The sequence below is a fragment of the Oncorhynchus nerka genome, linkage group LG25 (assembly GCF_034236695.1).
Source record: "Oncorhynchus nerka isolate Pitt River linkage group LG25, Oner_Uvic_2.0, whole genome shotgun sequence".
NCBI classification, from domain to species: Eukaryota; Metazoa; Chordata; class Actinopteri; order Salmoniformes; family Salmonidae; genus Oncorhynchus; species Oncorhynchus nerka.
In genome coordinates, this window is record NC_088420.1 from 34462388 (window position 1) to 34478902 (window position 16515).

Consider the following 16515-nt stretch of genomic DNA (forward strand, 5'->3'; position numbering starts at 1 on the left):
GGATTATTAGGTGACCATGATGGTTTGAGGGCCAGATTGGGAATTTTTAGCCAGGACACCGGGGTTAACACCCCTACTCTTACGATAGGTGCCATGGGATCTTTTAATGACCTCAGAGAGTCAGGACACCCGTTTATAGTCCCAACCGAAAGACAGCACCCTACACAGGGCATTGTCCCCAATCACTGCCCTGGGGCATTGGGATATTATAATTATTTTAGACCAGAGGAAAGACTGCCTCCTACTGGCCCTCCAACACCACTTCCAGCAGCATCTGGTTTCCCATGCAGGGACTGACCAGGACCAACCCTGCTTAGCTTCAGAAGCAAGCCAGCAGTGGTATGCAGATTGGTTAGGCCCCAATCTATGGATTTCACATGACTGCGAATACAGATATACATGTGTTGGTCACATAAATATATATATTTTTTAAAGATAGGGTTCTGGATCAGAAAACCAGTCAGTATATGGTGTGACCATGCAGCACAACACATCTCCTTCACATAGAGTTGATCAGGCTGTTGATTGTGGCCTGTGGAAAGTTGTCCCACTCTTTCAATGGCTGTGCGAAGTTAATGGATATTGACGGGAACTGGAACATGCTGCTGTACAGGTTGATCCAGAGCATCCCAAACCTGCTCATTGGGTGACATGTCTGGTGAGTATGCAGGCCTTTGAAAACTGGGACTTTTTCAGCTTCCAGAAATTGTGTACAGATCCTTGCAACAGTGAAATGCTTACTTACAAGCCCTTAACCATCAATGCAGTTTTAAGAAAATACAAAAGTGCCTCCCGGGTGGCGCAGTGGTTAAGGGCGCTGTACTGTGCCATCAGAGTCCCTGGGTTCGCGCCCAGGCTCTGTCGTAACCGGCCGCGACCGGGAGGTCTGTGGGGCGACGCACAATTGGCCTAGCGTCGTCCGGGTTAGGGAGGGCTTGGTCGGTAGGGATGTCTTTGTCTCATCACGCACCAGCGACTCCTGTGGCGGGCCGGGCGCAGTGCGCGCTAACCAAGGTTGCACGGTGTACCCTCCGACACATTGGTGCGGCTGGCTTCCGGGTTGGATGCGCGCTGTGTTAAGAAGCAGTACGGCTGGTTGGGGACGCATGACTTTCAACCTTCGTCTCTCCCGAGCCCGTACGGGAGTTGTAGCGATGAGACAAGATAGTAGCTACTACAACAATTGGATACCACGAAAAAGGGGTAAAAAAAATAATATATATTTTTTTAATACAAAAGAAAAGTATAAATAATTAAAGAGCAGCAGTAAATAACAATAGATGGGCTATATACAGGGGGTACTGGTACAGAGTCAATGTGTGGGGGCAGCGGTGTCGAGATATGTACTTTTTAATTATTTTATTTTTACCTTTATTTTACTAGGCAAGTCAGTTAATTAAGAACAAATTCTTATTTTCAATGACGGCCTAGGAACAGTGGGTTAACTGCCTATTCAAGGGCAGAACGACAGATGTTGTACCTTGTCAGCTCGGTAGAGGTAGGTAGAGTTGTTTAAGTGACTATGCATAGATAATAACAGAGAGTAGCAGCAGCGTAGAAGGGGGGCCAATGCAAATAGTCTGGGTAGCCATTTGATTAGCTGTTCAGGAGTCTCATGGCTTGGAGGTAAAAGCTGTTTAGAAGCCTCAAAAAGAAAGGAGGACCAAGGCACTCTTCATATAATTAATTCAAATGCCTTTATTTGTATGGCATGTTCAATGGGGGAAAAGGTTTTTAAAATCCGACGCGTTACGGCTGCATGGCCTTCGTCAGGGACTCCCTTTAACCAAAGAGCACATTCTGTCTACCAAAATGTACTATTGTGTACCTTAGTAAATCAAATCAAATCAAATCAAATTTATTTATATAGCCCTTCGTACATCAGCTGATATCTCAAAGTGCTGTACAGAAACCCAGCCTAAAACCCCAAACAGCAAACAATGCAGGTGTAAAAGCACGGTGGCTAGGAAAAACTCCCTAGAAAGGCCAAAACCTAGGAAGAAACCTAGAGAGGAACCAGGCTATGTGGGGTGGCCAGTCCTCTTCTGGCTGTGCCGGGTAGAGATTATAACAGAACATGACCAAGATGTTCAAATGTTCATAAATGACCAGCATGGTTGAATAATAATAAGGCAGAACAGTTGAAACTGGAGCAGCAGCACAGTCAGGTGGACTGGGGACAGCAAGGAGTCATCATGTCAGGTAGTCCTGGGGCACGGTCCTAGGGCTCAGGTCCTCCGAGAGAGAGAAAGAAAGAGAGAATTAGAGAGAGCATATGTGGGGTGGCCAGTCCTCTTCTGGCTGTGCCGGGTGGAGATTATAACAGAACGTGGCCAAGATGTTCAAATGTTCATAAATGACCAGCATGGTTGAATAATAGTAGCGCTTCCCTTCCTCCTATTTCTACCTGTTTAGAAGCCTCTTGGACCTAGACTTGGCGCTCCGGTACCACTTGCCGTGCGGTAGCAGAGAGAATAGTCTATGACTAGGGTGGCTGGAGTCTTTGACAATTCTTAGGGCCTTCCTCTGACACCGCCTGGTACAGAGATCCTGGATGGCAGGACGCTTGGCACCAGTGATGTAATGGGCCGTACGCACTACCCTCTGTAGTGCCTTGCAGTCGGAGGCCGAGCAGTTGCCATACCAGGCAGTGATGCAACCCATCAGGATGTTCCCGATGGTGCAGCTATAAAACCTTTTGAGGATCTGAGGACCCATGCCAAATCTTTTCAGTCTCCTGAGGGGAAATAGGTTTTGTTGTGCCCTCTTCACGACTGTCTTGGTGTGCTTGGAACATGTTAGTTTGTTGGTGATGTGCATGCCAAGGAACTTGAAGCTCTCAACCTGCTCCACTACAACCCCGTTGATGAGAATGGGGGCATCCTCTGTCCTCCTTTTCCTGTAGTCCACAATCATCTCCTTTGTCTTGATCACATTGAGGGAGAGGTTGTTGTCCTTTCACCACACGGTTAGGTCTCTGACCCCATCCCTATAGGCTGTCTCATCATTGTCGGTGATCAGGCCTACCATTGTTGTGTCATCAGCAAACTTAATGATGGTGTTGTGCCTGGCAGTGCAGTCATGAGTGAACAGGGAGTACATGAGGGAACTAAGCACACACCCCTGAGGGTCCCCCTTGTTGAGGATCAGCGTGGTGGATGGGTTATTACCTACCCTTAACACCTGGGGGTGGCCCGTCAGGAAGTCCAGGATCCAGTTGCAGAGGGAGATGTTTAGTCCCAGGGTCCTTAGCTTAGTGATGAGCTTTGAGAGCACTATGGTGTTGAACGCTGAGCTGTAGTCAATGAATAGCATTCTCACATAGGTGTTCCTTTTGTCCAGGTGTGAAAGGGCAGGGTGGCGTGCAATAGAGATTGCATCATCTGTGGATCTGTTGTGGCGGTATGCAAATTGGAGTGGGTCTAGTGTTTCTGAGATAATGGTGTTGATGTGAGCCATGACCAGTCTTTCTAAGCATTTCATGGCTACAGATGTAAGTGCTACGGGTCAATAGTCATTTAGGCAGGTTGCCTTAGTGTTCTTGGGCACAGGCACTGGAGGTGATGGCGGCGGATGAATGGCATGACAATGGGCCTCAGGATCTTTTCACGGTATCTCTGTGCATTCAAATTGCCATCGATAAAATGCAATTGTATTCATTGTCCATAGCTTATGCCTGCCCATACCTTAACACCACCACCATGGGGATCTCTGTTCACAACATTGACATCAGCAAACCTCTCGCCAACACAATGCCATACACGTGGTCTGCGGTTGTGAGGCCTGTTGGACATACTGCCAAATTCTCTGAAATTATGTTTGAGGTGGCTTATGGTAGAGAAATTACCGTTCAATTCTCTGGCAACAGCTCTGGTGGACATTCCTGGAGTCAGCGTGCCTATTGCATGCTCCCTCAACTTGAGACATCTGTGGCATTGTGTTGTGTGACAAAACTGCAAATTTTAGAGTGGCCTTTTATTGTCCTCCGCACACGGTGCACCTGTGTAATGATCATGCTGTTTAATCAGCTTCTTGATATGTCACACCTGTCAGGTGGATGGATTGATTATCTTGACAAAGGAGAAATGCTCATCAATGGGGATGTAAACAAATTTGTGCACAACATTTGAGAGAAAAAAAGCTTCTTGTAGGTATGGAACATTTCTGGGATCTGTTATTTCAGCTCATGAAACATGGGACCGACCCTACGTTTATGTTTTTGATACATTTCTATAAATTTCCTACAATGTCTAAAAACATGTTTTCAGTTTTTCATTATGGGGTATAACATGTAGATGGGTGAGAGAAAACAATGTATTGTATTACAAATGTAGTATGTAACTCAACGAAATGTGGAATAAGTCTATGAATACTTTCTGAAGGCACTATAGTTGGAGAAATGTAAAAGAATAAGCTGTGCTCCTTTTTTGAAAGTAGTCTAAAGTGGAGCAAGTATCATTTTAGAGCCACTTACATAATGATTGTAGAGGATTTACACTTTGTTTTACTCAATACTTACAAAACCCTCTGTTTTATATTAGCTTAATTTAAAGTATTTATCCTCATGACTTAGGAATAAAGATTTTTGGCTCAATTTAAGTATAAGTGGAGGTTCTTGTAGAGGGAAACCATCATATTAGCTCTACTAAATGGCAGAGTGGTTTCCTCTTAAATGCTTAGGGAGACGGGAGTCTATTTGGATCCCTGTGAAGCAGTGCTGGAGGACGTTCTACTTTTCTGGGTATTTTTAGCTAGAGTAAAAGGAGCTGTTTTCTCCCTGCCCCTGCGACAAGGGTAAGATTTACAATTTCTGTCAGCATCTGTATCGTCAAATGACATTAGAGGAAAGCCTATATCCTCTCTGAGCCAGCATCAGTGAAGACACAACAGCCTGCTCCTCGTTACTGTTTGAGACATATTACTTATATGCAGGGGTCAAATAGTGAATTTGCCGGTGGTTTAACGTCGCAAGTGCTGAACTGTTTGCCTTAGTTATAGTACAATCGGCATTCACAACCAAGAACACTCCTACTTAGGGACTTTTATTCCATACTGTAACACGAAGTATGACAGTTATTTCAAAGCCTCTCCTGATGACCTTAAAATATCCCAGTACTGAGTAAAATTATGTGCAATGCATTGTCTGTAGAGAAGGCCAAACATGGAGGCATTAGTTAGCCGCGAGGTTAGTGGGTTGGGCCAGTAATCGAAAGGTTGCTGCTTCGAATCCCAGAGCAGACGAGGTGACACATGTCACTGCCCTTGAGCAAGGCACTTAACCCCAATTGCCCTGGGGCACTGGACAATGGTGACCCTGGCTGTAACCCCACTCCCTGCGGGTGTCTCGGGAGTTGGGATATGCAAGAAACACATTTCCATTACACACTTGGAACAATGAACACTTGTACAAGAGTTAAACAGGACAAATATAAGCACTCCCAAAATTATTATTATTGTTATTGCTCTGTTCATTGTTCATTGGGCACAAGGCCAGTCTGAAGATGCCTTTGTATTAGAAGAGCGGAGAATTCGAGTGAAGGCCTCAGATTGATGATTAATCATGGTGGTTGTATTTAGTTCAGCCCACAAATAGGCCAAACTATGGCTGTTTTCCGAGAACAGAAGTGGGTGTAACAAGGACATCTTGATATGTAAAGAATAGGAAGGTGATGTGTAGATTGTCATTGCTTGTGTGTGAGCCAAGTTTAAAGTTTTATTAGTCGTATGTACAGGCTACATGGTGTACACCGTCCAACGAAATTCATACTTGCAGGTTCCTTCTTTAGTTGTATGTAGAGCAGGTTTGTATTTAATGCACATTAGAGGAACAAATAATTACATTGTGTAATTACAGGATGTTTACTCTACTTTATATCTGCTCACGGGAGCCTGGGAATCCTACTCATACAAAAAGTGCAGTTTTTTATGATTAAGGTTAATTAACCATCTCACTGGCTGCGCTATAGATGTGATATTTATGTGAAACATGTACTGTAGATGTATGATAAGTGTGATGATGCATCTGACAGAGTGATGTATCTCCTGTCTCGTTTGGTATTCACAACCCTGGGTAGTTAAAGAGATGGGTCATCATTTGCTGCTGCATGTTCTGTGGATAAATCACGCCTGGCTCTTAACTGAGGATGTATTTATGATGGCTGATTAATGCCTCTCTGCTAGCAAGCTGTTCTTCAAACCTCTGATTTACTCTTTTCCAATTAAGACACGTTACACTCGAATGTCATTAAATTCAGAAATAGCACATGCGGCTTAGCGGCCTTGAAATCAGATTAAATTAACAGTCCTGACCTTGACTTTCTGCCTTAGTAAAGTGCTAATGTTTGTGGTAGGTTGTATTGTAGTCATGGGGCTTGAATGTTATTTGCTATTGAGAGCTGGTGTTTATATGATTTGGAATGAATGATATCTGGATGGAATATATCAGGTCATCTTTAGTGGATGTGACTGCAACTCCCAGAGGGTTATTAGCCCCATGTTGTTCAAGCCTCATAAGTGTAATGGTATAGACCAGAACATGAAGGATATTGTAAAGTGGGATATCCTCCCTATCCTTGTCATGTTTTTACCAGATGGCCAACAATATATATTCTGTTGATGTGTACACAATTTCTTTTATAGTGCCCCTAAGCATCACTTCACATACGACAGAGTGTGTGTGTGTGTGGCAGGCAGGCAGGCAGGCCCGGGGCATATTGCCTGGGGTCACCTCTAGGCACACAGTAGGGGTGGGGGTGGCCTGGAAAGCACACACTAGAGGTGACCCCAGGAGACATGCCCCAGGCCTGCAGCAGATTGACCTGTCTTTTAATCAGACAGGGATTGAAAGGGGGGATGAATGTGGAGCACAAGTGGAGGGTATAAAGATGAGAGAAAGGAACCCAAGGAAAGATTGCATTCATCAGCATATGACACCTTTCATCCTTCTCTCTCCCACCTTCTCAGAAAAATGCTGATGATGGATTTATTTTCCCCCTACTTCCTCATGCCAGTCACTTACAGATGTAGGATAATAATTTGATCAGTCTTTTGTTGCTAAGAATTTTCAGATGAGCTTTGTGATTTACATAAATTCACTGAAAACCCACACTAACGTGGTAATTTTGCACTTTTCATGTAGCCTACGTTTGGCCAGCTAGTATCCCAACCACCGATCAAGCAACATTATGGACTAAACGTTCAAATCCTGTTGCTGCAGGATTATTTTGCTGTGACAATATAGTTCAAATTAAGACCCTACATCTGTTTTGTTTAATTAACAATCATAACTAAAGAAGTACATTTACTGAAGAAAATGTGTCTGCTTGCTAACTTTTTAAAGGCATTTATGGTTTTGAAATAAATTACAGTAGTGGAAGTGACTGCAGTAGTAATGGTAGTGACTGGTTATAGTAGAAAAATAGCTAAATGGACTGATTGATTGATTGGATAGGATAGTTTGAACATGTGAAGTTGGTTTCAAGAGTTACTGTTGGTGAGTTATGTTATTCTAATATATGCAGATTTATATAGTTATAGTTCATCAACCTTCTACATAATTTGAAGTTTAGGATAGCCTGAACATGAGCAAGTTGGTTTGGTGCAGGAGCATTTTGAATAGCTACCACTGAATGTCTATGATTCTCATTCAAACCATGTTAATTTATGCACATTAAAAAAGAGTTATACTGTAGTTACAAAAGTATAAATGGTATCAAAAAGCCTTTGGCAAGCAATCTAAGTAGGGTCAGACAGAACACCTCAATGTTGTTTTGGTGTTGATAGCTTAGGAGGAGATGCATGGCAGAATATATATTTATTTTTTAAATGTCCCAATGTACATAATTCTATGGGCCTTTTTATTGCCATTGTAATGCATTGAGAGCTCATTTAAATATTGTTTAAGTACAAAAGTATAAATTATATCATAATAATAAGAGTATGTAAGAAGTCAAGAGCTATGCTTTGCTTTCAGCAAGACTATCCAATGAATTCATGTACAGCTTAGGTTTTTGCATGCTCTTAGACAAGGGAATCAGTTATAGGTCTGAGGTTGTTTTAAATCTTATTAGAGCTTGTTAAAATCTCCTCACCCTGACTAGGCTGGGATAGGGGGAGCTGGTATGCTAATCCACCTTTGATCCTTATAGGGCTTTGCTTCTACTATTTACAGCTAGTGCTTCTGCATGAGAGGGTTGATTATATTAGTTGTTACGAATCCCTTTTGGCCCGACAGTCTAGGGGGGATGGTAATGAGACCCGTAACATAACTCATGCAAATTATTATGGTGACAAAGTAAAAGTGTGCACGAAATAACCACGACAACAGAAATCTACCGTCAAACTCTAGGTTTATTTATAAACACACGGTAATGGGGGGGAGCAGGAAAAGGGGCTGAGCTGGACCCAAGGAAAGAAACAATAAGTATTCAAAAACACCCCTAAGCTAGACTAGCCTACTTTAACAACAGCTAACTAACTAACCAAAAATACAGTTGGTGGTCCGCCCAGTTCTAACTAGTGTATTTAACAAAGTTTACCTACGGGTAGTGTATGCCCATGGGCGACTTGTCTTGGTTTCCCCTTTTCCCACCAGCAAACAAACAAACAAACACCATAACCCAAAAACAATACTCACAGGTGATGACAAAGTGCTATGGAGGTGCTTAAACAAAAGAGAGGTTAAGACACAAAGCGAGAGTGAAACACAGAGACCTACAGACATGGCATTTACAGAGAGATTGAGCTAGAGATTGCTAGAGATCAAACAAATGATGGGGTTTTTAAACCATGGGGAAGGAACTGTGATAGGGTAGGAAATAGGAGGAGGTGTGTCTTCTGATTGATGATTGATTGTTGACTGATTGGGGAGTGATGGTTTTCACCTGTGAGGGGAGAAGGAGAGAAAATAAACACACAGGATACACACACACACAGGATAACTGTATCCGTAACATTAGTAAAGCCAGACTAATGCATTTTTAGCTTCAACCCGCATGTTTTCCTCTTATTTTCTAATAGAGGACTAGCATTTTAGAGAAATGGCATGATCATTATCTATGTTTTGGTAGCCCATTAAGATTTATGTTAGCCCTTTCTTTGCCATGACCTTGAAATTCACTTAGTAGATAAGCTGATGGGGGTGTTTTTTATCTATGTAGCCTAACAAGGGTGTTGCAAGAATACAACATTTTGATTCTGGTATTGCAAGAGTATAGGTGTGGTATCATTTTTGTTTTCTATTGCTGCCTGACCTCATTTGTTTGTAAACCTTCATCTTTTATTAAGGCACTTGCAATAATATAGGTCAGGAGGTTATTTAGGTTTCATATGCTTGTGGGATTAATTAATGTGTACAGTTGAAGTCGGAAGTTTACATACACTTTAGCCAAATACATTTAAACTCAGTTTTTCACAATTCCTGACTTAGGTCAGTTCCAATTCCTGTCTTAGGTCAGTTAGGATCACCACTTTATTTTAAGAATGTGAAATGGCCCATTCCTCCTAACAGATCTGGTGTAACTGAGTAGGCCTTCTTGCTCGCACAAGCTTTTTCAGTTCTTTCCACTAATTTTCTATGGGATTGAAGTCAGGGCTTTGTGATGGCCACTCCAATACCTTGACTTTGTTGTCTTTAAGCCATTTTTCCACAACTTTGGAAGTATGCTTGGGGTCATTGTCCATTTTGGAAGACCCGTTTGCGACCAAGCTTTAACTTCCTGACTGCTGTCTTGATGTTGCTTCAATATATCCACATCATTTTCCATCCACATCATCTTTCCCCCTCATGATGCCATCTATTTTGTGTAGTGCACCAGTCCCTCCTGCAGCAAAGAACCCCAACAACATGATGCTGGCACCCCCGTGCTTCACAGTTGGGATGGTGTTTTTTGGCTTGCAAGCCTCCTCCTTTTTCCTCCAAACATAACGATGGTCATTATGGCCAAACAGTTATATTTTTGTTTCATCAGACCAGAGGCCATTTCTACAAAAAGTATGATCTTTGTCCACATTTGCAGTTGCAAACCGTAGTCTTTTTCATGGCGGTTTTGGAGCTGTGGCTTCTTTGCTGAGCGGCCTTTCAGGTTATGTTGATATAGGACTCATTTTACTGATACTTTTGTACCTGTGTCCTCCAGCATCTTCACAAGGTCCTTTGCTGTTGTTCTGGGATTGATTTGCACTTTTTGCACCAAAGTACATTCATCTCTAGGAGACTGAATGCATCTCCTTGCTAAGCAGTATGACGGCTGCGTGGTCCCATGGTGTTTATACTTGCTTACTATTGTTTGTACAGATGAACGTGGTACCTTCAGGAGTTTGGAAATTGCTCCCAAGGATTAACCAGACTTGGAGGTCTTTTTGGGCTGATTTCTTTTGATTTTCCCATGATGTCAAGCAAAGAGGCACTTAGTTTGAAGTTAGGCCTTGAAATTCATCCACAGGTACACCTCCAATTGTCTCAAATTATGTTAATTAGCCTATCAGAAGCTTCTAAAGCCATGACATTTTCTGGAATTTTCCAAGCTGTTTAAAGGCACAGTCAACTTAATGTATGTAAACGTCTGATCCACTGGAATTGTGATACAATTAATTATAAGTGGAATAATCTGTCTGTAAACAATTGTTGGAAAAATGACTTGTCATGCACAAAGAAGATGTCCTAACCGACTTGCCAAAACTATAGTTTGTTAACAAGAAATGGTTGGAGGGGTTTTAATGACGCCAACCTAAGTGTATGTTAACTTCGAACTTCAACTGTATGTAGATACATTGTTACTTAGTATTTGAATGTTCACCAGCTTCTTTTTATTAGTGTGTTTATAATCACTGCACATTGTGTTGTCTGCATTATGCACCCAGTCTATTTTGGTTTGAACACATTGAGATGGTTCATCACTACTATATGTTTTACTGTTGACTTGTCTTTTGACTTTAAAGATGCTATATTAGGCCATCAAGCAGCTGTAAGATTTGACCAAACACAGCTGGAAGTCATAGCCACAGCTAGCTTCCCATGTACCTCTGGAATTCTGGAGAACTAATTCCAGATTGTGTTGTAGCCTACACTGTCTGACTTTCATTTTGATGGGGCATGAGAAAATATTTTAAATGGTTTACTTGGGCCTATTCTGTTTAACCCCCCCCCCCCAAAAAAAATCCATTGTGGCAATGGAGGTTTGTTGGTGATGACCCAATTCCACAAAACGTAGTGATCAGCGATCACATTGTCTCCAATGACGTGATCATGTCCAACATGTCCATCCAGCTCACTGTTGACTGTCTGATTCTGTGACTGGTGCTGTACTAATCCAGGCTGAGTAGGAGACAGTGGCTGGCTGTCGTCGAGGGTCTGCTCTCTGCTATTGTTATTACAACAAATCATTAGACATGAATCCCCTCCAGATGGCTCCTGACTTCAGCTCTTATTTAATTGTCCATGTTTACACTGCCCTCCAAGCTGCTCTTCTCTAATGTTTTGAGTAGTAAACAAACCTACCAGTAACTTAATACTGGAAGCCCTCTGGATAGATGAGAGAAAGCCCTGGTAATGGTATATGAGAGGACAGGGGTCTGGAAATAAATACTAATTTAAGTCCACTTTGAAGCATAATGTTTCGGTGGACACAGTAGAAACCAATTCGTTCTGTGTGTTGATATATCTGTGGTTGCGATCTGCTTGCTCCATGTTGTGTCGTCTCTGCTCGGTCTGAAAGCTGAGCTAATGTGAAGCCTACTGCTGCTGTTGAGTGTTTGCCAGAAGAGAGAGAGGAGAGGAACTCGGTGAGAAATGGGTTCTCACGCTGCTACTGTTAGCTCCGCTCCAGAGTAGTGATTATCCCCATGGGTTTCATAATGTGGATGCTCCCTCTGTCTTGCGCTCTCTTTCTGGAGTGACTGCTGGCCTTCACTTGAGAATTTCATTGATTTGGAATAAAATATATCCTTACTGCCTAGAACAGGAATGTTCTAATTTTTCATTCATCGCATTTGAAGCCGACATGGCAGAGCTTTGAGCTATTATTGATGGATATAAAGCGAAACCCTGATGGAAAGGAGCGGGTGTTCTATCCTTTACGCAACGGCTGAGTTCCATTGAATGATTCTGGTTGTCTTCAGCTCCTCCTCCCACATTGTTTCTATTCCAAGGTTGCAACGGAATATACTATGCAGTTCCTGCTTTCAAAATACATATTTACACTTTCATTATCACCACACAGTAAAGGCCATGTTACACCCTACTGCCCTTATAATGTTCCCTGAATCAGGGCTGTGTGTAGCATAACCCATCCTCTATGTGTGTGCACATGCCTGTGTATGTGTTGCCTGAGCAAGCTGGTCCTCATGTGGCCTTTCTAACAGATACTAACCACATATCTGAGCCACAAAGGCGCAGCAGGACTCCTGTGGCAGGTTGTATGGAGCAGGCCCCATGCAGAGCCATTACCTCTGGCTCTTAGTCCCTTAGCACAATCTGGAGAGAAGAGGCTCTGTGTGGGCTGCAGGAGAAGGGTAGAGTCACTACTATGAAACACTGCTAGTCAGAAGGGACCTCATTCATAACCACATCATTAGAAACTTTTTCTCTGAAATTGCTCACAGAATGATTGTATGGGAAAACATTTTGTCATGGCTATATTTCTCTAAATGGAGTCAATTTGATGATTCACAAGAACAGTTTAAATGTGACCTTTGTCCGCAAGAAGGACATAGTGAATGTCAACTCATATTATCCATAATACAGTATTCCCCTGTACAGTATATATAACATACAGTGCCTTGCGAAAGTATTCGGCCCCCTTGAACTTTGCGACCTTTTGCCACATTTCAGGCTTCAAACATAAAGATATAAAACTGTATTTTTTTGTGAAGAATCAACAGCAAGTGGGACACAATCATGAAGTGGAACGACATTTATTGGATGTTTCAAACTTTTTTAACAAATCAAAAACTGAAAAATTGGGCGTGCAAAATTATTCAGCCCCTTTACTTTCAGTGCAGCAAACTCTCTCCAGAAGTTCAGTGAGGATCTCTGAATGATCCAATGTTGACCTAAATGACTAATGATGATAAATACAATCCACCTGTGTGTAATCAAGTCTCCGTATAAATGCACCTGCACTGTGATAGTCTCAGAGGTCTGTTAAAAGCGCAGAGAGCATCATGAAGAACAAGGAACACACCAGGCAGGTCCGAGATACTGTTGTGAAGAAGTTTAAAGCCGGATTTGGATACAAAAAGATTTCCCAAGCTTTAAACATCCCAAGGAGCACTGTGCAAGCGATAATATTGAAATGGAAGGAGTATCAGACCACTGCAAATCTACCAAGACCTGGCCGTCCCTCTAAACTTTCAGCTCATACAAGGAGAATACTGATCAGATATGCAGCCAAGAGGCCCATGATCACTCTGGATGAACTGCAGAGATCTACAGCTGAGGTGGGACACTCTGTCCATAGGACAACAATCAGTCGTATATTGCACAAATCTGGTCTTTATGGAAGAGTGGCAAGAAGAAAGCCATTTCTTAAAGATATCCATAAAAAGTGTTGTTTAAAGTTTGCCACAAGCCACCTGGGAGACACACCAAACATGTGGAAGAAGGTGCTCTGGTCAGATGAAACCAAAATTGAACTTTTTGGCAACAATGCAAAACGTTATGTTTGGCGTAAAAGCAACACAGCTCATCAACCTGAACACACCATCCCCACTGTCAAACATGGTGGTGGCAGCATCATGGTTTGGGCCTGCTTTTCTTCAGCAGGGACAGGGAAGATGGTTAAAATTGATGGGAAGATGGATGGAGCCAAATACAGGACCATTCTGGAAGAAAACCTGATGGAGTCTGCAAAAGACCTGAGACTGGGACGGAGATTTGTCTTCCAACAAGACAATGATCCAAAACATAAAGCAAAATCTACAATGGAATGGTTCAAAAATAAACATATCCAGGTGTTAGAATGGCCAAGTCAAAGTCCAGACCTGAATCCAATCGAGAATCTGTGGAAAGAACTGAAAACTGCTGTTCACAAATGCTCTCCATCCTTACCTCACTGAGCTCGAGCTGTTTTGCAAGGAGGAATGGGAAAAAAATTCAGTCTCTCGATGTGTAAAACTGATAGAGACATACCCCAAGCGACTTACAGCTGTAATCGCAGCAAAAGGTGGCGCTACAAAGTATTAACTTAAGGGGGCTGAATAATTTTGCACGCCCAATTTTTCAGTTTTTGATTTGTTAAAAAAGTTTGAAATATCCAATAAATGTCGTTCCACTTCATGATTGTGTCCCACTTGTTGTTGATTCTTCACAAAAAAATACAGTTTTATATCTTTATGTTTGAAGCCTGAAATGTGGCAAAAGGTCGCAAAGTTCAAGGGGGCCGAATACTTTCGCAAGGCACTGTATATGCACTCCCTCTACCATAAAGGGGAAAATTGAAGGTTGTCTGAAAATGGTCTTGTCATCCAGATTTGACAGTGTACCGAGTAGAGGAAAGAATTGCTGAACTAAATTCTGGAAAAAAAGAGGCTTAACTGTTGGAGAGATCCATTGTAAATGGTTTTCCCTCCCAGCTAAGAGAAAGAAAAACATAAAATGGTATCATTAGAGTTAACTTTTGTCTGTGTGTTTTCTCTTTTGTAGGAATAGGAACTGCAGTGTACTAAAATTGGTTTGCCTTTTAACAGATGACATAACACCCACTGGTTTGACTCTGGTGTCTGCTTGTAAGGGGTTGTACTTGTAAACACAGATAATGATGCTGCTCCTGAATGTAATTTCCTCTGTAGCATCTTCTGTATGTAGGTGACTACAGAGACGTTTGCTTTCTGCTGAAAGGTTAACCTGCTCACCTTGGCTCGGCTCAGCATATGCTAAACACTGCCAGTCAACAATTCTACTTACTTCTTAACCCTTGTAAGAAATCAGGAGAGATGGAAAGTAGCTGATGCATTAGACTAATTCAAAGCAGCGCTTCTACAATATACCTGAGGACAATTATGATCATATCCTGTGTATGCTGTTCTGGTGTACATATCCACTGTCATGTTATTCACATTTCTCTGAGCCACAGATATCTAAACACATATTTTTGTGTTTTTCAGGTGTGTAGGTTGGTGACACCAATACACCACCAGTGAAAATGGTGGCCCTGTCACTCAAGATATGTGTCCGTCAGTGCAATGTGGTGAAGACCATGCAGTTTGAGCCCTCCACTCCTGTGTATGACGCCTGCAGGATCATCAGGGAGAGGGTTCCGGAAGCCCAGACAGGCCAAGGTGAGAAGTACCTCAAAATGGGGCGAACTACTGGTAATGGGGCCTCTTTGAATGTCAGAAATCGTCACTTGCATAAGGCTCAGTTGCACTAAGAGAAAATATAAATGCAAAAACGACATAATTACTTGTGTAAGTCACTCTGTACTGAATACTGTAGTCATGTCTGCTAAAAAATACGAATGTAAAAAAAAAAGGCATAAGTTTCTGATCTCCAATTCTGTTTCAGAGTGCATGAAAAGGATACAAATGGTTCAAAACTGTTTAAACAGGAGATAAAACCCCATGTCACCCACAGCATGGCTTTCTGACACAGAAAGACAGGAAACTGTTTCAAAGCCTTACAGTCTATGCTCTCTCTATCTGGGTCTGTGGGTGGTGTTCCTCTCTTGCGGAGGTGTTAGTTAGGCAGCCTGGATAAGCTCTCTGTGGTGTGTTAGGCAGCCTGGATAAGCTATCTGTGGTGTGTTAGGCAGGCTGGATAAGCTCTCTGTGGTGTGTTAGGCAGGCTGGATAAGCTCTCTGTGGTGTGTGTTAGGCAGGCTGGATAAGCTCTCTGTGGTGTTAGTTAGGCAGGCTGGATAAGCTCTCTGTGGTGTTAGCTAAGCAGGCTGGATAGGCTCTCTGTGGCGTTAGTTAGGCAGGCTGGATAAGCTCTCTGTGGTGTTAGCTAGGCAGGCTGGATAAGCTCTCTGTGGTGTTAGCTAAGCAGGCTGGATAGGCTCTCTGTGGCGTTAGTTAGGCAGGCTGGATAAGCTCTCTGTGGTGTTAGCTAGGCAGGCTGGATAAGCTCTCTGTGGCGTTAGTTAGGCAGGCTGGATAAGCTCTCTGTGGTGTTAGCTAGGCAGGCTGGATAAGCTCTCTGTGGTGTTAGCTAAGCAGGCTGGATAGGCTCTCTGTGGCGTTAGTTAGGCAGGCTGGATAAGCTCTCTGTGGTGTTAGCTAGGCAGGCTGGATAAGCTCTCTGTGGTGTGTTAGGCAGGCTGGATAAGCTCTCTGTGGTGTTAGCTAAGCAGGCTGGATAGGCTCTCTGTGGCGTTAGTTAGGCAGGCTGGATAAGCTCTCTGTGGTGTTAGCTAGGCAGGCTGGATAAGCTCTCTGTGGTGTTAGCTAAGCAGGCTGGATAGGCTCTCTGTGGCGTTAGTTAGGCAGGCTGGATAAGCTCTCTGTGGTGTTAGCTAGGCAGGCTGGATAAGCTCTCTGTGGCGTTAGTTAGGCAGGCTGGATAAGCTCTCTGTGGTG

General features: G+C 42.8%; 1 protein-coding gene across 1 annotated transcript in view; it reads left to right on the forward strand.

Moving 5' to 3' along the window:
• LOC115109413 (talin-2) overlaps positions 1–16515 on the forward strand; it is a 146502-nt gene that overhangs the window by 55203 nt on the left and 74784 nt on the right. Inside the window, exon 2 of the mRNA XM_065009751.1 lies at positions 15103–15276. Coding sequence (XP_064865823.1) covers positions 15141–15276 — 136 coding nt within the window. The 5' untranslated portion in view covers positions 15103–15140. The remainder of the gene's footprint in view (positions 1–15102; positions 15277–16515) is intronic.